Here is a 25,194-nt window from a genome sequence, read left to right on the forward strand (position 1 = left end):
TGACTTAGTTGATTTTTTGTCTAAGGGTTTATCTTTTGTGCCTGACTCACATTTTGATTTGGTTAGAACTATCATTGACCTTAAGCTGTTCGTTAGAAAATTGAATTTAAGAATGCTAATAGGTGATATTTGTTTTGCTGCTAGTCCTCTAAGAGTTCCCAGTGTATATAACCCTCCGGTGTATGAAACATTACATCTTTTTGAGAAAATGTGTGAGTACGATTTAAGGGCTCTTAAAGTTAATGAGACTTCTTATTACAAGCAAGCTGTCAATATTTCTTGACATCAGCGGGAATTTTTAGTTATGCTGCAAAATTGTAATGTTAGGGTTATGAAGCCCGACAAGGGGGGAGGTCTGGCCTTTATGGATCACTTTTTATATGTTCAGAAAATGTTGTCCCTCTTAAATACTGTTTCCTACCAAGAGGTTAGTATAAATGAGGTCAATATGGCCTATGGCAAGATTAAAGGAATCATTGAGGACCTTTTTCTTGAAAGAGTTATTGAGTTTGATTTGTACCAATATCTGAATGTTCTAGCCCCTAGGCTACCGGTTTTGTTCGGTATTCCTAAAACTCATAAATCTGTATTTAACCCCCCTTTTCATCCCATTGTTGATATTCGTGGCTCCATCACTTGTGCATGCGCTAAATTTATTGACAGTATTTTAAGGCCCCTTATTAATCAAGAACTTCAGATCTGCAAAGATTCTTGGAGTTTTCTCCAAAATCTGAATGAAATTCCTTTCGTGGCAGGTTTTTGGTTTTTAACCATTGATATAAAAGATCTGTATACGGTGATTCCGCAGGATTTGGGTATACAGTGGGTTCGTGAATTTATGTATGATAAAAAAATTGATGATAATATCATTTATTTGATCGAGATTCTACTAGAAATTGTTTTAAATAACAATTTCATGTTGTTTGAAGGTAAAATATTTCTACAAAAATCAGGAGTGGCAAAGGGATCGCCCTGCGGTGGCAGTTTTACAACTGTGTCTTGGCGTACTGGGAGAAGACTTTTCTATTTCCGAATGTTCGTTTTATCGAAAATGTTGCCTGGTACACTAGGTACCAGGACGACATGTTTCTCCTTTGGAAGGCATCACCCTCTGAAGTTCCAACTTTTTTAAGGAGTATCACCAGCATGACTACTTTTTTGGAATTCACATACAATTTGCAGGAATTTGATATTAATTATTTGGATATTTTGGTTATTAAAGACATGACGAACATGAAATATAACAGTGTCATTTATAGGAAGCCGACATACTCCAATGCCTTTCTTCATTTTACTAGCTGCCATCCTAATTATCAGAAGAAGGCAGTCGTGAAAGGCCAGATGGTTAGGGTGGCAAGGATGGTATCCGATTTTGATGATTTTTTGTCTGAATGCGAACATTTGACTCAAATGTTTATTAATAGGGGGTACCCTTGCTCTATGGTTTCTGACATTAGAACAGAAGTGGCACATAAAAGGAATACAGGTTTTTATAAACCAATTCTCCAAAAGGTTGGTACCAATTCTGAGGCTGTATCTAGAATGGAATATTGTCCACATGCTAACAGCCATAAAAAAGCCTCGATTGGGACTAATTTCCTTTGTACATTCAGCATTGACCATTATGAGATTAGGAAGCTGTTAAATAAGAATTGGGCTTTGATAATGGATGACACCAAATTATTTGGTAACTTAGGTGATGCTCCAAAAATTACATTTAGAAGAGGGTGTAACCTGAAAACTATGCTTGAGATTAAACCCCAATCTCGCAGTAATTGTGTTTTTGGCATGACTAAATGTGGGGCATGCAAGCAATGCAAGTATATATGTACTGAGTCTAGGGTTAAAATAAAGAATGAAGTGTTTAAGATTGCAGGGAAATTTAATTGCTAGACCAACAGTGTGGTCTATTTAGCCTTGTGTCAGAAATGCGCTGCTTTCTATATTGGTAAGACCGAAAGAAAGTTAAAGCAGCGCATTTATGAACACATTTGTGCCATTAATCGGCAAGATTTAAAAAATGCTCTTGCAAGGCATGTGCGGGATTTTCCTGACCACCATTTTAAATTTACCATCCTTAGAAAAATAACTATGGATATTAGGGGTGGTCCGTGGCAGATCGAATTAGAAATGAATGAATTGAGTTGGCAAATCCGTACTGGGGCTTATAAGTATCCTGGTTTGAATGACCATGTTTCTATCAGTTGTATTTTGAAATATTTATCTATGAAAAGGTAGAACCTTGGTCTTATTCAACATTGTTTTGGTTTATATATTTGTTGTAATAATAAATATTTTTAATAATAACCTTTATTTAACTTTTCCAATATAGGCTTTTTTAGGTGATTTTTTAGGAGATGTTTTCCAGAATATCATTTTAAATTTTAAATTTTATTAGGTATTGGTTTAGTGGAAAGGCAGCCTTTTTATAGTTTTTGTTTTTGTTTTGGTTTGCTGTACTTTATTCATTGATGGTTAGAAACTGAGTGTGTGGTTGTGTTATCTAATGTAACAAATGTATTTGGTTCTTTTGGGAGCAAAGGATTTTAGTAGTTGACATTTGACGTTAAATTAATTGTAATTAATTAAACTTGATTGTATAATTAATGATGGTATATAAATTTACCAGGAAGTGTTTTTTGATGTTTGTCTGATGAAGGAGAGACACTGTGCCCTCCGAAAGCATTTTTGCTAACAAAATAAAACAGTTACTTTTATCGGAGTTGCGTTCTCAAGCTCATTTTTGTTTTACCAATTCTCCCTTTTTAACATCAGCTTCTGTTTTAGATTCAACTAAAAATACATCACAGCAAGTCTTTCACTTAGGATTTCCCTATTCCTTTCTCTTTGCATATACTCTGATATCAATCCCCAATATGGAAGACAGTCTCTAGCCTACAGTCCAAATGTTTTCTTGTCCTCTTCCCATTCTATTACCTTTCTCTCTCTCTGGTTATTTGCTCTTAATACCTTGGATCTTTTACCAGTTTTCTCCAATAAATTCAGCCCCCTCTTGACTATTCTCTTTACTCCTAATTACAGTCATCACTATTGGCAGAATCTCCTTTCTTGATTTTCATGTTGGGTTAGTTCTTAGAAAATATTCTGCTACTTTATTAATATAATATTCTGTATAGCTGTATTTACTCTCCTTAAAGATCTGCACCCAAAATCCCATTCTCTCTTTAGTTCTTGAATTTCTCCTCTGCCTCATCATCATCCATTTCCTCTTTGAATTATAGTTTTCTGCTTATGTTATTTATATATATATATATATATATATATATATATATAGAATCACTACTAAATACCGAACGCCCAAAATCCCGATGCATAAAACACCGAGACCACATGCCCGAAACCCCACAATACTGAATATGTAAAACCGCAAAATTCAAAATCACGAAAGATACACAGCCAAACAGCACACACATACACCTTCCCCCTACAACCAAACAATGCATCCTACACTAGATATAGGCAGGGGGGCAAGCCCCCCTGCACCCTCCACACCCCCTACTTCATTATTCTAACTCCGAGATTGCACAGATAGACACACAAGGCAAACTCACACCCACACATTACAGTCCCTCACACACACACACACACCACAGTCATAACACACACTTACGCACACTACACCCCTCACAAACACAATTACACAATTACACACACATACTTACCTGAACCGCAACACCAGAAGCGCTAACGCAAAATCTCTTAACATCGGGATTTTGCATTTCGCGCTTCTGGTCTTTCAGTAATGCAGGGTTTCGGTCATCTGGTCTCTGTGTTTTCAGCGTCGGGATTTTGAGCGTTCGGTAATCTGCAGTGATCCCATATATATATATATATATATATATATATATATATATATATATATATATATATATATATATATATATGAGCCTTATCTGTGTAGCTCTAAAATATCCTTTCAATTTAGGCAGTCCTAAACCACCTTGTTTTATTGGAAGGATCAACATATCCCACTTAACCCTTGCCCTCTTCCCCTCTCAGATAATATCCTTCAAATCTTTAGAAGTTACTGTCCACAACTTCTCCTCTGCTTGAAAAAAATATGCCTGCCCTGTATATGAAACTAAAGGGAATGAAAACATTTTCACTGCTTCTATCTTGCTATCCATATCCATAAATAATAACTTCCAGTTATTCATTTTTTTTAATCTCTTTTCACATATCCTTAGGTGCCATAACAAAATCTTGTTTTAACCCATACTCCTAAATATTTCATTTTATTGTGTCCCTATAAATATGGGTTTTGTTGAGTCAGTTCATGTTTGGGTAAATAGTTTACAGCTAGAGCCTTTGTTTTCTCTTTATTAATTTTATATCATGAAAAAAACTTGAAACTGTCTCAAAATGTTCCACAACACTTAGATGTCCTTTTCTATATTTATCAGGTAAAAAAATAATGTTATCTGCAAATAAAGCCAGCTTTTCTTATTTACTATGTCAGTTACATCCTTGAATTTCTGAGTCTGTTATTTTTTGTCAATGACTCTAAATATGATTCAAATAACAAAGGGAAGGATGACACCCTTGCCTGGCTCCTCTGTTCAGACACAATGTATCAGAGAGGAACCCTTCCCTTTAATTTTTGACTCAGATCCATCATATAGCCTCCTCATTAACCTTATTATTGTATCAGGGAATGCAAATGCTTCCATTTCCCTACTCATAAAATCCCAGCTTACTCCATTGAATGCTTTCTTTGCCTCAAGGCTGACCAATAAGAACAGTATTTTTTTATATTTTGCTTCCCTTTGAGTCATTGTTATATTAATTTGTGTTTTTTTCTTGATTTCCGCATTCCTCTGGTTTATATAAATTTTCATATAATTTCTGAAATATCTCTAACACCTCTACAGGATCGCCAGTTATTTTTCTTGAAATAAGCTCCATACGTTTGGCAACAACCCTTTCTACTTTCTATTGCCTAAGTCAGTATGCTAAAAGTTTTGTGCTATTGAGTTACTTAACAGCAATCTTTCCAAACTGATGCATATTATCCAGATACTACCTTATTGTTTCTATCACTCTACAGTTGTACCTCTTCTTGTTCAGTCAGATTACCCTTATTCTGCAATACTTTAACCTTTGTCATTTATTTCTACCCTATTTTTTAAACTCCACTTTCATTTTATCCCACTCATTAGCTATAACTTCTGAAGAAATGTCTGTTTTCCCTACTAACTCTCAAATAATTTCCATAAATTCTTCTCTTTTAACAGGTAGGAAAATATAACAAAAGAGGGTAGATATTTGAAGAAATTTATGAAAATATTTGGTATGGAAGACATGAATTAAGTTTTAGGAACTCAGTGAGAATTTACATATTATTCCCTAATGTACAATAAGGTGGAAAGCACCAGTGTCTCATTGTTACTTTATTACCCTGCATTTTTATTTTAGTTCTATTGGTGCATAATCTGAAAAAGTTATTGAATGTGTTTTAAAGCTTTCAATGAAATGCACATGTTTCTATAAAATATAATTTCTGTCAAGACTAGCCCAGTTATTGTACCTTGGGGAATAATATGTAAATTCTCTCTGAGTTCTTACTACTGAATTCACATCTTTCTTACAAAATGTTTTCATAAATTTCCTCAGAAATCTACCCTCTTTTGTTATATTTCCCTTATAGGTCCTCCAGATATATCCTCACCCTTGCAAATCAAGTTTGAGGACCCACCTATAAGTAATATTCCCATTGAAGGCTGACTATTTCTCCCCACTTTTAAGCTCTATAATACCAGTTTTTGTTGGAATATGAATACATGTCAGCATAATCCTCTTCTCTTTTCAGTAGCACCTTACTACCACAATTCTACCATTACTATCTTTCCCCCTCTTCTACCACTATTGGGACACCTTTAGCAATTAGTACTGTCCCTAATATTCTGCTGAATATACATCCTGAAATCCTTTCTTTATCAAATTCACATGCTTACTTCATTCCAAATGTGTCTCCTATAGCATTGCTATTTGTGCTCTGGATTTCTTAATATAATTCAGTACTCCTACCTTTTTGTCTATACCTGTAAGGTTATTCACATTCCACAATAATATGTTTAATGTACCCATTATGATAAGAAGTTATTATTCCAAATTATTTATTGTATATGATAGCTTTGTTCAATGTCTATTTTCAGTTTTTGTGTTACATGAACCCACTAATGTTTGTTCTCTCCATTTGAACATATGTCACATTTTACAAGACTGTTTGCTTTAATGAAAACCCTCAAACAAAAAACTAAACTTATCCCAGAATATCCCATAACCTAGCAACTTAAAACAAGCACACAAAACATACTATGTACATCCTAAAATAATGAAGTTTAACCCTCCTGATAGGATCAATTGTCCCAAATCAACAGCTGTACTCACATGTATTAACTAACCTGAAATTAAGGTTATCCATGCTAAGCTGCATGTTACAGCATGTACTCCTACTTACACTAATCACTGTCTGTTCTTGTCTTATCTTTATTCCCCTCCCATATGTGAATTAACAATGGGTATGTTTTCAGAAAAAAAAAATAGCCTTAAGAAAAAGTGCACAGACCATCTTTAAATATATCTAAATTATACACTGTGCTGGTAAATTCATTAAAGCATTTAGTTACCAGAAAGGCTGCTATGTATTATTCCCTTCAAATAATTTCAGATATTATTTTTTACTAAGCTGCTTGCCCTTGTACCTTTTAATTTTACATATCTCTCAGTAAACAATGTCCAGATCACTCAGTTTATTGCCTTCACCTTTAGTCAGCTTTTTTCCAAGGAAACATAAGAACAGAATATATACCTGCTCTCATCTGTGGACTTCTCAGCTAACACTAATTTATTTGGTTAAAGGAAAATATTAATTGCATTGTGGTCTCATTTTTAAACCCCCTTGCTTACACAAAAACTTGACATTAGATTAAGCCAAAAACATTAATCCGGACATTAACCTATACAAAAGTACAAGACATTTCAATTGTACATATATTATAAATCAGTTAATGTTTGTACCCCATCCCCATCCCAACAGCCCAAGATTATAACATATTAACTTAAATGTGCTTTTGTGCAGCCTTTCTTCCTGTTTTACACTGTAATGCCTACATTTCCCAAAACTAAAAAAGAGATAAAAAAACACTTACTTTAGTATCTTTTTCACATATAACAATCACTGAAAATGCTTTATTACATAACATGCAATTTATATCATGAAATAGTTACAGTTACTTTTTCTTTTTTTCATTTATTCCTGTTAGTGTCCTTCCAAACACTAATGACATGAAATTAGGTATTTGGCTGTTAGTCTCCTAGCAAGGTTAAAAAAGTCAACAAAAATCCAGTTTTTCTCAGCCACTTTTTCTTGTAAAACCATGTTTTACAACTGTGATTGATGCTTTATATTCTGACATTTATTCACTGATTTCTGTGTTGCTCGTCTTCTTCCTGTTCATATCCATCTTCCAAACCCATTCACTGGTTCAAGTCCAAAGTGCTCTTGATCATTCTAGTCAACTCCTATACTTTTTACTATCTCTCAAGCATTTTTCTTTGGAACATTGGAAAAAGTTTCACTGGCAAAGTTATGTATGAGCTATATTATCAAAAGAGTGAGAAACAGAGACCCTTCTGTTTGATGGCTTACTTTTTGTTACGCAAACTTTTGTATTCCCCTTTAGCCTGTTCTGCATCAAAAAATTACTTTATTTATCCAACAAAAATATTTTGAAGACAGCTGAATACAGCAGAATTTCACACCAGCCTCTTGACATTTTCTGATTGCTGGTATAAATTTGCATCTCTTCTGCTTGGTGTACAGTGAATAATCATTTTCTACAAACACTGTACTGTCCCCAATTTTTAATACTTTGCCCTTCTTCTACAGTTTTGTCAAGATCAACTCTTTCTGCTGGTATGATTATATCTTTACTAATACTGGTCTTGGCTGCTTTCTCATGGCCAACTTTGGAGCATATACATGATGTGCCCTTTCAGTTAACAAATCATACTGTGGAATACTAGTCAAGTTACTTATTTGTGATTTCATAAACTTAATACAGCCTATTCCTTCCAGTTTCTCTGGTACAGCAAAAACAAATCTTAGGTATTCTCTACATGCTCTGTCCTCTAATGCTACCATTTTTAATCAGCTTTTCTTGAGCAGTCTCATACACAACCAGACTTTTCTTCATTTAATTCTCTGAGTTTTGTAGTTTTATCCGTTCATCTGAAGAGCTATTTAAAGTTTCTTCTAATTTCCAGCCTTTTGTTATTTGAGTTGATATCCTCCTTCAATGTTTCATTTATTTTATCAGCTCTAAGCACATTTGACTTATTTTTTCCTCTAACTTTCTGGAAGTCATCTCTTGTACCAAAGCTGGAGCTTGAACTGCTTTTGCTGAACAGCTGCATGATTCCTCCCAGTCAGTATTTTCTCTTCACCTTTTCTAGCTGAAATTTTCATGGTCTCTAACTTTCTTCTTTGTTGGCATCCAGGCAGTGTACTCCCTAGCCAGTAACTGAATTTTACTAAAACAGGCAGAATTACTGGACTTTAGCTATCATTTTTTTTCCACACTGGGAGAGCTGAAATTAAGCTATTGATCAGTTTGCGGCCATCTTGCAAAGCCTTATATTGTCTCTTTGTCTGCTTAGGAAGAGGGAGAACAGGGTCTCAGGAAACATCAGGTAAGACTAGCACTATGACCATGGTGGGTTGTTGGTAAACAACAGCATCATTTAGTTATCATAAAAATCTGTATTCTATCTTTGTTGTGGGGAAGGGAGGCCATTGCCAAAAAGAAACACAACCTAAGACATAGCCAAAGTCAATTCTGCAATGGTCAGATGGGAGCAGTCCTTGCCTGGGCAGTCCACTCCATTTGGGGTCATAAGTGGAAAACCTTTTCAGGTAACCTTGACCACAGTATAGCTGTTTTGGGAAGGGGGAAAGATGTATGCAGGGGGCTGTGTTTGAAGACATTCCTGCTGATGTCCTAATAGGAAATGACTTAGATAAAGCAGTAGTTTGTGTGCACAAGACAGCTGGAGCTAGAAATATGGCTACCCCAGAGTATGATTACTGATTCATTGGAAGGTCTGACAAACGAGGTAGCAGTAGAGACAGTCTAATGCCACATTGATGGCCAAGCAGTCCATTGTTGTAACTGAATAGCATCATTTTCATGACAAATACTTCCCAGTCATGACTAACACAATATTTTTTCATCATCAAACATTTGGCTTATGGCTCCCAGATCTATTCTGTGGTCTCTGCTTGCCCCCAAAAACTCCATCTTCAGGTCTGCTATGATAAATACTGGGTACACCCAGAATGCAGTCTTCAGCTCACTGAAACCCCTAGCTGACTTGCTAAGTTCAGTTCACATAGATAGAACACTGTGTCATTGCCATGCAAATATGAGTGCAGCTACAAGGGTTGCAAAATGTTGGCTGGACCACCAATGGCATTAAGCCAGGATGTTGTATACCTGGGTCTTGTCTACCACTTTTGGCTAGCACTGGATGGTTTCCACCATTCCTACCTATGGATTTGCAAGATCCCTGCACAAAGCTTACTGCAAATACCAGGTGTTTCCCAGGCTAATGATTCACTTGTCTAGAAAGACCATAACCTCAGATTTTATAGAGTCAAGTATCCCTTTCTCTTTGGGTAGATATGATGCCTCATTTACACTATGGATGTGCACATCATCTAGCAACATCACTGTGTATCAGTTAAGTGTCAAGAACAGATTGTCCAGTGGTATGGTGCGTGGGCCCCATGTAAACAAAAGGGCAGATATGTGTACTTTGAAGCCCTTCTCATCTTAAGAAAGCTTTTTTTTATGTGCTCTGTGTGATGCACATACCAGTGTTGGTTTATCATATCTTAGATGGTGGGGTAAGGTGTATCAAAACCTTTCATCCAGCACATCTGTACGAATGATGGTATGAATACTAAATGCATAAAAAGGAGGAAAGCTTTTTGAATTAACTGCAACATCCTTTGGAGTCTTCAGGTTTGGGCAACACAGTGGAATTACTCAACTCAGTATCAGAGTTTTCTATGGATTTGAGATCACCCATTTTTTGACTTCCATAGATTTATATGCCCACATTGCTTTAGGAATCCTATGCAGACTGAGCTGCACTCCCTTCCTTAGTTCTTTTGCTGCTTTTACTTACTAGGTTAAGTTCACTAGACTAGCCTTACACAGAATCTCACAGGGTTCCTGCCAGGAAGCCAGAATTTTTTTTTGTATTACATATCAGTGGCATTACTTGCTCATCTGAGCAAATACACCCAATTCCAACATCTTTACTGTAAACATGGGATTGATGCCTCCTATATTCTGACATTTATTCACTGATTTCTGTGTTAACACTCCAGTTGGAGGATTTTTCCTGTTCATATCCATCTTCCAAACCCATTCACTGGTTCAAGTCCAAACCCAGTGGTTCTCTTGATCATGCTACCTAATTAGTATAACACTTTTAATTAACTCTCAAGCTATTAATTCTTTGGAAATTGGAAAAACACTCAAATATGTTATGTATGAGCTATATTATCAAAAGAGTGAGAAACAGAGACCCTTCTGTTTGATGGCATATAAGTACTTATAAAAACATGTTATATGTAATTAAAAACAATTCATACAAAGTAGGTAACCAATGCTGAAATATACAAAAACCCAAAATAAATATATAATAAGTTATCCTAAAATACGTTTCAATTTATGAATAGGTACCATACTGATACTTTCATTGATACCTGGGTAGTTAAGGGCATCCAAACATAGTTGCCATTTTAACTCACTGATTGCTGGTATATCTAACACATTTTTGCATCTCTTTTGATATGCTGTATAACAGTGAACCTAATCATTGTGGTCAGAATATGTTGTTAACTGTCTGGCTAGAGTTTTAATACTTTGCCCTTCTTCTACAGTTTTGTCAAGATCAACTCTTTCTGCTGGTATGATTATATCTTTACTAATACTGGTCTTGGCTGCTTTCTCATGGCCAACTTTGGAGCATATACATGATGTGCCCTTTCAGTTAACAAATCATACCATTTTGGGGCACTATGATTGTTACACACAGAATGTAGTATATATTGCTCAGTGTCAGAAATGTCCTGTTTTTTTCAAGAAGTTTTACTTTGGTAGTGTGCATCTTAACATATTTGATTGTTTTTAATTTCAATTGCATTAACAGCAGTTTGTAGTTAATTAAACTGTGTGTTATACTAATTAGGTAGCATATTTAAGTGAACCATTGGGGTTTGTTCATTGTTCTGAAGAAGTCGATTTGTAAGGATGAAACCCGGGTTAACCAAGTTATCTTGATTTAATTCTATGTGCTTTTACTGCCAATAAATACGTTTGGACATCCATTTCATCAGTTTTTTAATTGGTTTGTGGAATAGTTCATTGTTGATAATATCAGCACACTTCAAGGATGCAAACGAGTGTCGCTATTAAAAATATATAATACATAGTTCATAGAGACACCAGCAAGAGCAATCTGGAGAATACATGTAGAGGATGGACATAAAAAAAATAATATAATGAAAAAGACATTATTAGAGGTGAATGAATGTCAAGAATGTATCTGATGTTATGCCTTGTTATTGTAAATGAAAGTGAGAAGGAAAAGACAAGACAGGTAAGGGATTAGTGAGGAAGGAGTAAAAAATGAGAAGAAGAGGATCAGAGAGGAAATATATAGGGAAGAAGGAAAGAGGATCCGGAGGACATAAAAGAATGTTAAGAGCAATAAGAAAGGAGAGAGTACTGAACAGATTCCTTAATAACCATGTCTAACTATATACATATATACAAAGAAGAAAGCCTGTCTTTGACGTATTTAAAGCTCATTTAAGGAATAAGATGACACTGATGAATGTCGGGGTAACATGGACTTGTTAGTTTGTGTCAGTGTTGCAAGTGTACAGAATTCTTTGCAACATTAGATAATAGTGCTGTAACTTGCAAATTCTTGTGGCATATTGGCCACTGGTGACTTTGAAGACCCTGGAACTTCTCACATTGCATATAATGCATAATGTAATAAAAAGGCATCAGTACTTCCTACTCTGGTCTCCCACCTTGTACAGCACTGCTTTTAATGGTTTATTGAATCTTTCAGTTAGGATTTATGCCTACGGATGATAAACTGGAGTTTTTAAATATTTGTCATGCAACACCTGATGAAGTAGTCAGAACTTTTGACATAAGGAGAGTATCCTGGCTATGACATTTCTTTCAGTAAATCAACCTTACTAAACCAAAGGAAAAAAAAAACATTCAGGTGTAACAAGTCTGTTATCATGGACAATGGCACTGAGGGCCCCATATATCAACACTCTGGACAATAGGCATGGCACCTTTCTTAAAGCTGCATAGGTCACATAGAAAAAAATCTATTCATTATTTTTATGCCAGTGTTCTCATCTCTTAAATGTACACAATGTATGTGGTAGTGGGCAAGTTTTAGAACTATGTTCTTTTAAGGATGGGATGGAAAGATGTGCCTTCCCACCTCCCCCATTGTTGATCTCCCACATAATTGAAATTATCACTTTGAATCTAAAGAAAAAATAAAGGCTTTTCGAGTGATCTAAAATGTTGTGACTTACAAAGGGTGTGGTCTTCCTACTGAGCCTCTGCAATCTGACTGGTTATTTCAGTTCTACTAATATAATGGCTCCTCCTCTAGGAATTTTTTATTTGTGGGGTGAACTTCATCCTACACAAGATGTCTTTTTTAGCCTTCCAAATACTACAAAAAATCCCGAAATACACAATTTCACTTCTAGCAAAGAGGCCTATGAACTTTTTCTTCAGCTATGTTAGAAAACTAAGAAATAATACTCTGTGTTGTTTTAAACTCCATCACAATGCCACCTCTTATTTTAATTCAATAGATATTGTTAATATCCTTGCAAACAAATTTAGTGTCAACTTCATCCCTGAGACTTCTATCCAAAGACCTGAAACACCTGAATCCCTTATTCCCAAATTATCTCTAGAGATCATTTACTAAAAGTGCTAACCAAAACCAAAAATACTTCCTACATGGGACCTGACAATATACTTGGTTGCTTAATTAATTGTGCTAAACATGCCCTTGCAGATCCACACATTAAACTACTTAACCAAAGTGTTTCATCCCTGATCTGTTGCACATGGCAGTTGTGATAGCCCCTCATTAGGATGATGATACACCATCCCAAGGTAATTATACCTGTCATCCATGCCTCATCTGCAAAGGCATGGAATGTATTATTAGTGACCTCATAAACTAAAATATCAAGAATATTATTAGACATGACCCTCAACAGTCTGAATTTCTGAAGGGAAGATCCTAGCTAATGAATATGGTAAACTTCTTCAGAATTGTTACTGAGACTGCAGACACTGATCATGTGGTATCCATGGCATGTCTTGATCTAGCCAAGGCCTTCAACACCATTTCCTATGCTGTCAGCATATAGGCACTAAATTCTTTAAATATCTACACATAATTGGTAAGGTGCAGGATGGATATGGAACACAGTGGATAGCACTGTCACCTCATAGCAAGAGGTTCTCCCATTCATTTCTTGGCTGGAGTGTCTTCTGCATTGACTCTTTATGTCCTGCTTGTGTTCACATGTTATTTTTCTGCGTAATACAGTTTCCTCCCATATTTTAAAGACATGGAGTAGGTGGCCTGAACACTCTGAATTGGGCATAGGTGTGTTTGTATGTGTCTGTGTGTGTGGTATAGAAGAGCAACTACAACCGGGCTAGCCATCCAGCAGTGTAAACCTTGGCTCTAGATGATTGTTACTGTTGAAGAGATACCCTGATCCCATGTGCAAAATTGGGAAAAAGGTGTGATGGATGGATGTAGTAAGATGGATAGCAAATTGGCTGAAAGACAAAACCCACACTATGTGAGTTGCAGGGGCCTCATCAGAAGGTATGAAAATGACCAGAAGTTTCCTCAGGCTCAGTACCAGTGCCTCCACTTTTTGGCTTTTACTTGAATCAATGCAGAGAGCCATGACCACTGGCTAATTAAGTGAGCAGATGACTGTAAACTGGGGATTGTTGATAAGTCAGCCTTCAAGACCCAAACCCTCCAGAAAGTACTCATCTGAGTAAACTCATGGTGCACTGAAAATGAGGTCAAAAGTAATGCTAGAAAGTGTTGGCTATCATCACTTTTGGAAGACAACCATTCCTATCATCATACTGTGTTGGACAAAAGACCAATACAAAATGAAAATATAGTCATGGACTGAGGTACCTGGATTGATAATTCTGTCTCTCTCTATCTCTCATTCTCTTGATCATCATGTGTCAATAGTTGTCAGGAAATCATTTTATTTAGTGCATTTCCAAAGGAGTATCATCAATTTCTAAAGAGATAATCACTCCCTTATAATTATCATTAATTAGCCCAATTACTGAGTTCAATGCCTCTTTTAGGATATATCTCACTAATCATATCAAACAATTAGAAAGACTACAAAGATTCTTAAGCAAAAAAGGACACAGTCCCAAAGTTACCAAGATATCTAGAAAGGCTGAAAGCTCTTTCCCTTTATTCATGTTTTATGGATGTTTGAGCAGACAGTTCTGTGTTGCTTTTCATGCCATTAGAGACCCAGCTATCCTGGACCTCCTCTATCTCAGTAAGTCCAATGATTCCACAAATATTTTCACAAGGGACGTAAATTAGCAGCTAAATAGGACATGGTGGTGGGAAGGGTTTATAACACAATTCCTCCCTAATGTCTGGAATAAACTTTCCCTGCTCATTGCCTTCCTTTAAATATAACCTAGATGACTGGGTGGGCATCCAAAAACTAATTTCAGTAATGACTAACATGGTTCTCCAAGAGAAAGGAAGTCCAGCCTGAAGGAGGGTACTGGCAAAACTTGAATGGTCATAAGATTCAATAACCTTGGAATATCTATGAATCTTTTCAGGCTGCTTTGCACAGGTTCATTTGGCAATGGATATTTTTTTATAAATGTACCACTTACTAATAACAAAACACCTTAGAACCTGAGGCCTTGCTTCCATTTTTAGAAACTTATTTTCCCTTATTTTCTTTCCCCTCTTAGGGGAAATAGTCTTTCTTGCTACTGGCAGTCACTTTCAGAGTTAACAATTTCTGAGAAGCCAGATATCCAATGGCCACAGTTATACTAACAAAGGGATTAATCTCTGCAGTTACCTTTTGGAAACTCTGTCACAACCATTTATGAAGGCTAGTGGGTATTTTTTTAAGTGGGTATCAATCAATCACCAAAGCTCCCACTATACAGTAATATACATTGGTCTCTCGTTATAGACATTTCTTGATGGATGAATGAAATTAAATAGTTTGGATATTGTGTGAATCTTTGGGGAAAAATTCTAACTATGATACCACTGATCTCTGACTATTACTATTAGCCAAGCTGTCAGATAAGTTCAGCTTTTAAATTGTCATTATTGTTGGCCTGTGCGTACACTACTCTGAAGTACCCTGTGCTTCTCCAAGAAGAACAAGGTTCAAAAGACAATCACCACCATTCAATGGCCATCTTTTTTTCTTTTTGCAATTCCTAATATTTACAAAGACAGAAAAATGCTTCCATGCCATCTGTTGCCATCATCTTCTGAAGAAACTAATAGTCTGAGATGTTGTTTGATTTGTGACAGTTTACACATTGCTACATTGAGTATAGCATAACTCAGATTTCACCTGCAGTAATGTTATATATCAGATAAGAGCATCAGTGTTCCCTTTTTGGGCCTTTGTCATTTTTGTTAAGTTTGGCCATGTGTGGTTACAAGTAGATGGAGTTTTTATTGAATTTGGTCCTACTGACTAAAAGCTTCTGTTGTATGCTACTGTTTTTTCTCAGTGTTTTAAGAATTTATTCCACTTTTTTATTGAAGTGTCACACTCACAGATTTTCCATTACGTGCTTATAGCTCCATTCTCCACCAGTGTGACAAAGATGGACTGTGCTCAGGCTTTTAGCACACTTACATGCTCATTCTCCTACAGTGTGAAGTTGCATAACAAAAGCTTTTGTTTAGGTAAAGGCATTCTCGCTTTAATAGTTCCATCTAAATTAATTGAAAAATACTCAACAGTATAAATCAATATCAAGCTTTTAGCAGACATGATTGTCTTTTCCTTGAAGTTAAACATTCATTTGTTTTATGACACACACATGTTGCCATTTTAAACATTGTGGAGAAACCAGATATTTTTCTGCAAGCAGTGAGGAACAGATTCAGAATCAGTTGAGGATAGGGTGTCAGACCATCACAATGCACATACCTAGTGATAATTTATTGAATCATGATTTAACTATCAACGTATCTTTGGGATTTTGAAGGAAACTAGGGACATCATTGAAAACCCATGTTGCCTCTGGGAGGTCATGCAGACACTTTATCCCAGCTGAGAACCAAACAGGAAAATCAGCAGCAATCCTAACTACTGCACGATTAAGTCACTCTTGGCATAAAAAAGAAAGAGATGAAACACCACATTTTGCCTCAATCTAGCATAATTGTCTTTCTAGGGAATATCACACTTTTCTTGCTTTATGTTTTATAGCACTTTCATATCTTCTCTTTCCATTCCACTCCTGTGCAGGTACAGTCAGTCCAGAAATCTCTTCTGTAGTAACACTATCAAGAAATTCCACTGATGATCAAAAACATTCTGTTAAAAATTATTTTTAAAAGCAAAGCAAGTCAAAAAGATCAATGTAGATGCAATTAGTCAACCTGCCATCCAGCATTTTTAGCACTGAAAATCCTATATGTATGGATCATGACATTCCCTAAAATTGGGGAAAATCTTTCATTTACTCAAATTTTGCTCCTTTCTCTTGTTGGTGTGGCCATGGGATTAGTTACATTAAGTAAAGAGGTGGGTTACAAGGCCTCTCCACAAAAAATATTTAAAATTAGTGCTATTTTGAGTTTGACTAAAAGTGATATTTTCAAATACACAAACACAGCCACACACAACACACCCAACTGATAATCATTGTGTAAGTATGCACGTGTGTGTGTGTGTGTGTGTGTGTGTGTGTGTGTGTGTGTGTGTGTGTGTGTGTGGTCTTCATGTGTATGTTTGCTTTTATGTGTGTTAATTTAGTATGCAACGTTCATTTTAAATATTTATAGAACAGATGCAAAGCTTACATAATTCAGCTCCCTGTTCATTACCCCCATTAGAGGCAAGCCCTGCCCCCAATATGCACATATTCTTAAAGAAACCATTGTGTAGGATGTTTCTATAATGATAATTGTATATTTAAGAAACTCCTGTATATTTGCTTGGAATAAAATTTTCTGTGCTACACCTTTCTTCCTTTTTCCAGCTTCCATGCCAATTACTGTTTAATTTTGCTGACTCTTCAGTAACCTGACTCCACCTTCCTTAAAACAGATAGCTCTCAAATGTCCCATGCATTTGACTCAAACTTTAGCTCTGTCCCTCTTAATCCCTCCTAAAACTGGTAAATTATGGAGAAAATGTGGTGTATAACGTTTAACAAATAATGCCAATAATTAGAGTTACAGACTTCTTTTACTTCAGAAAGTGTATATTAATTCACATTCTCTTATAATGTCAGTGCCTCACATTAAATGTACTAGTATTTTGAGTGTCCCTGATTGCCCTGATTATTTCTGGATGTGTCCCGGATTCTGTCAAGATTTGTCCCTGACTGATTGAGAGCTATGATTTTCTAAATAAAACCAACCATGTTTAAAGAACGTGCATTCTTTTAAGGACTAACAATTAAAAACATTAGATTTCAAACTAAAAACAGGGAATAACTGCTCAGTCTGTGCAGAGTCTGAAGCTGCACTTTGATGTCTTTGTGTTTGTTATCAGGAAGACCAACAGCATGCTGTCCCATATGAAGAGGCTTCACTGGAATTCTGAATGTATACTCACTTACATCACCCCCTCACCTTCTCAAGAAGCTGCGGATGATGTTGACATCTGAATCATACTTCTCAAGTGTACCTCATTATGAGGAAGGTACCTCATTTGGGGGTCTTAAAAAGTTAATGTTCCTCAAAGTTCCACATTTAAAGGGTCTGTCACATATTTAGTATTAGGAATTTTTTAACTGATATCCATGGTAAATAGAAATGAATCATACTGATTCCTTAAAAGATCGTTTTAATAAGTAAAATCAGCATGTTTTAACCATCCTGTGACCTTCCCAGATGAAGTTGTTAGCAAGCCATTAGTATGTGTTCCACATTTTGCCCATTTGTTCCACATTATGAGGTCTAGTGTTCCTCATTTTGGAGATGGAAGGTTGAGAGCTATGATCTGAATAAATGATTCATTGCCCAGATGAGAACATGCATACCATGGTGAATTATGAAATAAACTATGTGCTCATAGAAGTGTCAAAGCTTTATCCAATTCAAAAGTTGTCTAATTGTCTTGAGTTTGTTGACTGTACATTTGGCTAATTTTTTAAATATATTTTTATCCTGTGTCTTATTTTTCTGTCATCTTGCATCAGTAACATGAAATAATTGCTGCCTGTATTATGAGTGCTGGGACTACTATACTTCAGGATTTGAATGTTTTACTTTTACCAAGTTCTGGATTTGTAAGTTCATAATTTGTTTGTTCTGATGAGAGAATTTTGATTTGGCATGTTTTATGTTGGGTGGTTTCCCAACAATCAGTTTGAAAAAAGCATTACATTCACAAAGTGCAATTACAATCATCGTGATGTGCTTTAAAAGCTAGAATTTTTAATATTTACAGACTGTGAAGGGAACTGAGACAGAGTAAGCAAGGAAAAAGGAAACTATTATGAGGAATAGTGGAATAAATTAACTGTTTCACCACAAAGTGCAGTAACACTTAACTGATTTATTACCATTTGCTGCTTCTAAAGTTGGCATAAAAGGTATCATTTCCATGTCATTTTCATGTACTTTAAATAAATCTACCAAATTATGACTGCACAAAATGATCAAAACTGCAACATCTCTAAAGCACAGTCTTTTCTCTCTCTCACACACACACACACACACACACACACACACACACACACACACACACACACACACACACACACACACACACACACACACACACACACACGTATACTCCCACACACACACATGTATACTCCCACACACACCAGGCATCATGGGAGAGCTTGCCTTCAATGTGAATGCAGGATTGAAAATGTACATATCTATCTATCTATCTATCTATCTATCTATCTGTCTATCTATCTATCTATATTTATATAGCTATATATATATATTTTTTATTTTGAGGTGTTTTTTTTCCATTCCTGATATATACAGACACATAACAGAAAATGCTGTTCTCCTTAAAAAACTGAACATAACCTAACCCATTACTAATTAGCATCTCACTAAACAAAATTCTTATTAGCTACTGACTCTTCCTATATGCAGTGTTAAATATTAATTGAAGCTTGAAAAGCAAATTCTAACTGTGACCAAATAAAATATCATGGCTCTACAAAATCCATTAAAAAGCAGTAATACTTGAAATTAATAACTGATGAATTAACTGTAAAGTCCACACCCACAAGTAATGACTGTCAGGGCTATAATACTTTTAATGTTTGGAACATAGATATAAAACTCTTCTATTTAGACCCTAAATAGTTATTTACAGGATCTCTAGAAAGGTTATGTTTCTGCACTTTGATGAGGAGGAAGTTTCCTCTGCATTTACCTCATTCACTTTGAGAGCTTTTTCACTCATTGATCTGCACAACAATGAACATAATAGCCAGTGTATGCTATTGGGCATAACCACAACAATGCCTTTCTAGGATACCACAACAGCATCTAAGCATCTCCATCATTCAGGCATTTGGAGATTATAACAGTAGTCTCTTTACTAGGAGAATAAAAGAACGTTTGGATTCATAACTGGCCAAAAGATTGTCCAGTCTGTAGAAATAGCTTGAAGGGTGTGGGTACTGGGCAAAGCTGAGGGGTTGGACTGGATCATTGCCAAGGAAATGGACTGTTGTATGGTTAAACGGTAGGCAGAGCTGATGTAGACATTAGAGGAATGTGAATCCAAGACTGCTTTATTGGAGACTGCTATAAATGTTCATTCAGCTTAGGTTCTGGAATGGGCAGTTAATGGACTTAGAGAGTCCTCCTGCAGGAACAGTGTACGTCTGGTCAGCCAGAAGGAGAGCTTGCAATATGGCAATCTTTGCAACTTTTTAGCAGCTCTGAAAAATTCCATGAACCTTTTTCCATTCTGCCTGATTAATACAGAGTGGGCCCATGGTGCATTAAGGTCTCCAAGAGAATCTCCTGATAGGCCCAAGCAGAATATCTTTAGGCTGTTAAACAAGTGGGGATATATTAAAGCTGTTAAGGCTTGCAAAAGAAGAGAAACATTTTACTGAATGGCTGCCGGGTTAAACTGTTTCAAGACTTTACCTTAAATGCACATAGAGTCAGCAGAACTTTTATTTCTGTTTGTTCCATCTGCTCTAAGAATGGGACTTTCATCGTGGTTTGGTTACCCTGTTACCCTGCATATAAGATGGAAAGGGGCAAATAAACCCATCACTGACACTGACTCTGTTCTGCAGTTTTGTCTGGATGACTAAATGCATGAGTCTTTAGTAAATGACTCCCTAACGGTTCAAGGGAGAGGTTTTCTTAAGAAAGCAAGAGTGACCATGATTATTGGATGTTCTAGGAAAATGACTGGCCTTAGTAAGTTTGCTGCCATACCATAGAATAAAGCTAATTTGGTCAGCCTTACTGCAGAAGATTTAAAAGAGAATACAGACTTTGACAAGTCTCCATTTAAATGGAAAACCTTAGTGAAGCAGTTCCCAGGAGATTTCACTAGGGAAAATAGGTTTCACCTCTTGCAGAAGTCTGATATGGGTAAAGGAATGGCTGATGACAGTAATAAGCCAGGGAAGTTGAAGCTTGGTAATAAAGGGTGTCTTTTCTTTTCTACACCACCACAGCCAACTTTGACAGCTAACATTATGAACATCAAATCCTGTTGGGTGTGTAGGGTTTGTTAGACATTTGATAGATCCAGCAGGTTGCAACTCACATTTTACACTGGCAGCTGATCATTAGTCATTATTTTTGTTTGACTAATTGGTGTTGTATACACCATCAGACAGCACTGGGTAAAAACAAATCTATTTCTACCACTTTACACTGTTTCTTTTGTTTGTTTTCCCCCCTGAAAACAGCTGAATGTTTATATTACATGCTGTTTACTTGTTACTTGTTATGGTGCTGTTCTGCTGTTTAGATACTGTATGAGGTCTTACTTCACCTTCACAGCACAGACACTTTAGAATAGATATAATTATATGTCAAGAATGTAATGTTGCTAAGAGGCATGCAAGATTGTTAAAGAGTATATGGGATGGTGATTTAATTTTTAGATTGAACTCTACTGCAAAAACAGGTATCCTCATGGGGTGAAATCTTTCTTGGGATGGGAAATGTATAGGAAATATGTGACTCAGATTGTTGTTGGACCCCTCATTGGGATATTCTTTTTAGGTATGTTCATGAGTGTAATATGGATGCCCCAGCTTTCTTAGTGGACAAGTGGCTGCATTGTGTAGTTTGTATTGCTCTGTGACCTTAGGAAGTGAAATTAATGTGGTCTTTGTTTCCATTTCTGACAGGTCCGACTCTGAGATACTAGGAGGTGGCTTTAATGTGGTCATGCTTTCCATCTGTGATAGAGCTAATCAAATCAGGAGAGGCATGTCATGGAGCAGAAGTTGCTACAAGAAGCTTGTTCTTGGTTGCCTGCTGTGAATGTCGGGCGCATTAAGCACTCTAATGAATACGAGTAAATGTTTATAGTGCCTAATGATACATCAGCCAGCAAAACTGATGATTTTCTAATTTCTAAATCTTTAACTGTGAGCCCAGTGAACCCAGAGCCACTCAGAGCTTTCTCCACTGACCACAAGGCAGTCAGATTCTAGGTGACTCTGAGAAATGAGGGTTGAGACAATTCAGAAGTGTCACTCACTATATGTTGACCAATTAGGGAGTCAGTTTACCTCCAGTGATACTTTAAGAATCTGTTAAACTTAAATTGATAGCAGTTTGCAACTGGGCTAAGGACATGATGTTGGCCAAATGGGACCAAGAGATTGGGGATTTGGAGGGGAAGGTGGCTGTAGTATGGCAACAATGTAAAGGTAGTACATTTAGAGATGGGAATGTGCTTAGAACTTATAAAAGGTTGCAGAAATCCCTTGGTAATCTGAGGAGGAATAAGGCACAACTTTATTTAGCAATGACCAAAATAAGGGCCTGGCCTGATGGTAACAGGCATGGTAAGTTTCTGTCCATAAGATCAAGGCTTGCAGGCGACAGATGCCCATACCAGGGAACAAGGAGACAGGCAAGCAGGCTCTAGTCACTGGAGAAATATGAATTAATGCAGAGTCAAGTCGCTTCTATGAGAAACTTTACTTAGAAGGTCCTTTGCCTGATGATTGGGAGAGTAAGATGAGAAAATTATTTGACAAAGTGAATCTTCCTAAATTTACATTGGAAAATGGAGTAGAGTTGTATCTCTAATTTCTCAAGGGGACCTGTGCGAGGTGATAAAGTGTATGCCTTATGGTAAAGCCTGTCGTCTGGATGGGCTAAATGTAGAACTGTATAAAAACCTTCTCCATCAAATTTTTCATGGAATGATGAAAATTTTCAGATCTTTCCAGACCTGCAGGATGATTAATCTCCTCTTGTACATCTACCATAATGGCTATCCCTAAACTCAGGAAAGATGCCTTAGTGGTTGCAAACCACTGCCTGGTTTCTCTTATTAATGTGTATATGTTAAAGTTATAGTAAATAAGATTAGATCCTCTGTAGACATTTATCTTTCCCACTCTGGGTGGGTTTGTACTAATTTGGAAAACTGAAGATCTCTTAAGGACAGTGCTAATTTATGTCAGGACTATAAGGGATAGTTAAACCTGCTCTGGGAGTTTTAGTTGACTTTGAGAAGATTTTCAGCTTGGTTAGAAAGTTCTTTATATGGTAAGATTTAGAGGAGATAGCCTTCCAGTCTTTGATTATCTTGCAATGATGTCCCCTGCCCAAGTATGTGTTTTAAGTAATGATTTATTGTCCAGTCCATTTAATTTGTACAAGGGCACTTGCTAGGGATGTCCATTTTCTCACTCTTTTTATTTATTGATTTTTTTTACTGTAGAATGCCTAAATAGGTTCTTTTAGTAGACTAGGTCCCGTTAGGGGTGATCCATGTGTGGGATAGAGGTAAGGGCTGTACTGTATAAGAATGACTGTTTAATCCTTACCCAGAAACCAAGAAAGGATCTCACTGAGATAGCTGGATTACTGAAAAGCTTTGCTGTTATTTCTGAGCAGTGTCTCAGCAATGCCATCACAGAGCTATTTGCGGCCAACTCCCAAACTAAAAGACTGATGGATAAGGGTCTAGATTTCCCCCTTTATATGGTCATGGTCTCATCCCAGATATTTAGGGTTATACTTTCATATTAATTTTATGATAATGTTGGACTTAAATCTAAGACCATTTTGGGATAAGATCTTTAGAGTGGTGCACACTTAGAAGAGGATGGGTCTCTGGGAGATTTGCTGCTGTTGAAATTCAGCAATTTTCTCAGACAGCATCATTACAGGTTCATGTTTTCCATCACGTTCTCACTTCTCTGTCTAATGCTTAGCAAAAGAAAATTAATTTTATTTTCCATCCAGTTTGTGAAGGGGGCAGATGCAGGTGGGTCTCCAGATATGTTTCAGCTACACCTATTGGCTTAACAGGAATAAGTATTCCAATCTGGGACAAGTATGCCAGAGCTTTAAACACTAAATCATTCACTAGCTTGCCCTCTGTATCTGCTTCGTCTCTAGGTGAGACTGAATGCAGTCCCTATCTGCAATAATTCTGGCATTTTAAGTCTCTCCCAAGACACCCGAAGTCCTGGAACACTATATACCACACATAACTGGCTTTATGATCATTGTACAGAGTTATTCCTAAAGAGAAACTTTGAAGTTTTACATTGCTGATGTCGGAAAATTCCTATTTTGAGGTGTAGGATGAGAAGAGTATTGAGTTATGTGGCTGTCAGATTTGATAATGGTGCACCTAGGGCAAAGGGACTTGGATTAGTATAAATCCTTATACGATTGGTAGAGTTTTTCTAAATTTGCCTTTTGGGCTTCCCACTAACCCAGAAATGGCTGTCCCTGTTGGAAAGTATGGAACCTGAGCCCAAATAGAAAAGGGGAATCACCAAACTATATATTGGAATATAAGATAGGATGAACGGGTCAATGTTCAGCTACAAATTTTAAAAAACACGAACCACAAATTATCAAACTGAAAACAGCAAATTGCAAAGGTAGCAAACACTGACAACTTCGAAAAAAACTGCATCGAATGGCCATAGTCGACCATCTACCTACTTAACTGAATAAACTACTGGAAATTTCAACAAGGCGTCTTAATTCCACCTACAGGGAGAGTATCGGAGGGAGATCCTAGATCTACTAGCTGAAGTAATTTTATCTGAACAGGACTGTGATGGGGAAAGGGGTATTTAGTCCAGGTAGTCCCACCCCCAGCAAAACCATTGCATCACTCTTTTGTTATGTGGTATTTCTTAAGAATTATTTTAGGCACCCTTAAAAATTTTTGCTTTGGAACTCAAAGATTTTATTGTTTTGGGACATCCACTCAAACCACGGCCTTACTAATCTAAACCTCAACCTCAACACCACCAGTTCCTGCAAGTACTATAACAGCCCAGATAACCCCTCTCCTTTAGTTACAAGCCATCCCCCCTCTAAGGCATCCTTTACTACTTATATAAAGACATTTTCCACCCAGTCCGGTTCCCTTTCACAGACATACCATTCTTCCACTCCATCAAACTCATGTCCAGCCAAAAAACTAAGTCTGGTAAAATTAAATCTTCATAGTATTTGTAATAAAATTACAAATCTATGAGCCTGGGTATCATTATATCCCCAGATATCCTAGCCATCACTTAAAAATGCCTTAAATCCAATATGAAAGATTCAGAAATACTACCTTCAGGCTATAATATTATG

At 36.5% G+C, this 25,194-nt stretch overlaps 1 protein-coding gene across 1 annotated transcript in view; it reads left to right on the top strand.

The window, feature by feature from the left end:
- The first annotated feature begins 448 nt into the window (after positions 1–448).
- LOC122800845 overlaps positions 449–25,194 on the top strand; it is a 978,865-nt gene continuing 954,119 nt past the window's right edge. Inside the window, exon 1 of the mRNA XM_044070198.1 lies at positions 449–1,035. Within this exon, the coding sequence (XP_043926133.1) occupies positions 449–1,035 (587 nt within the window). The remainder of the gene's footprint in view (positions 1,036–25,194) is intronic.

Source organism: Protopterus annectens, chromosome 1.part0, assembly GCF_019279795.1.
Source record: "Protopterus annectens isolate FY-2018-M chromosome 1.part0, PAN1.0, whole genome shotgun sequence".
Classification (NCBI taxonomy): Eukaryota; Metazoa; Chordata; order Ceratodontiformes; family Protopteridae; genus Protopterus; species Protopterus annectens.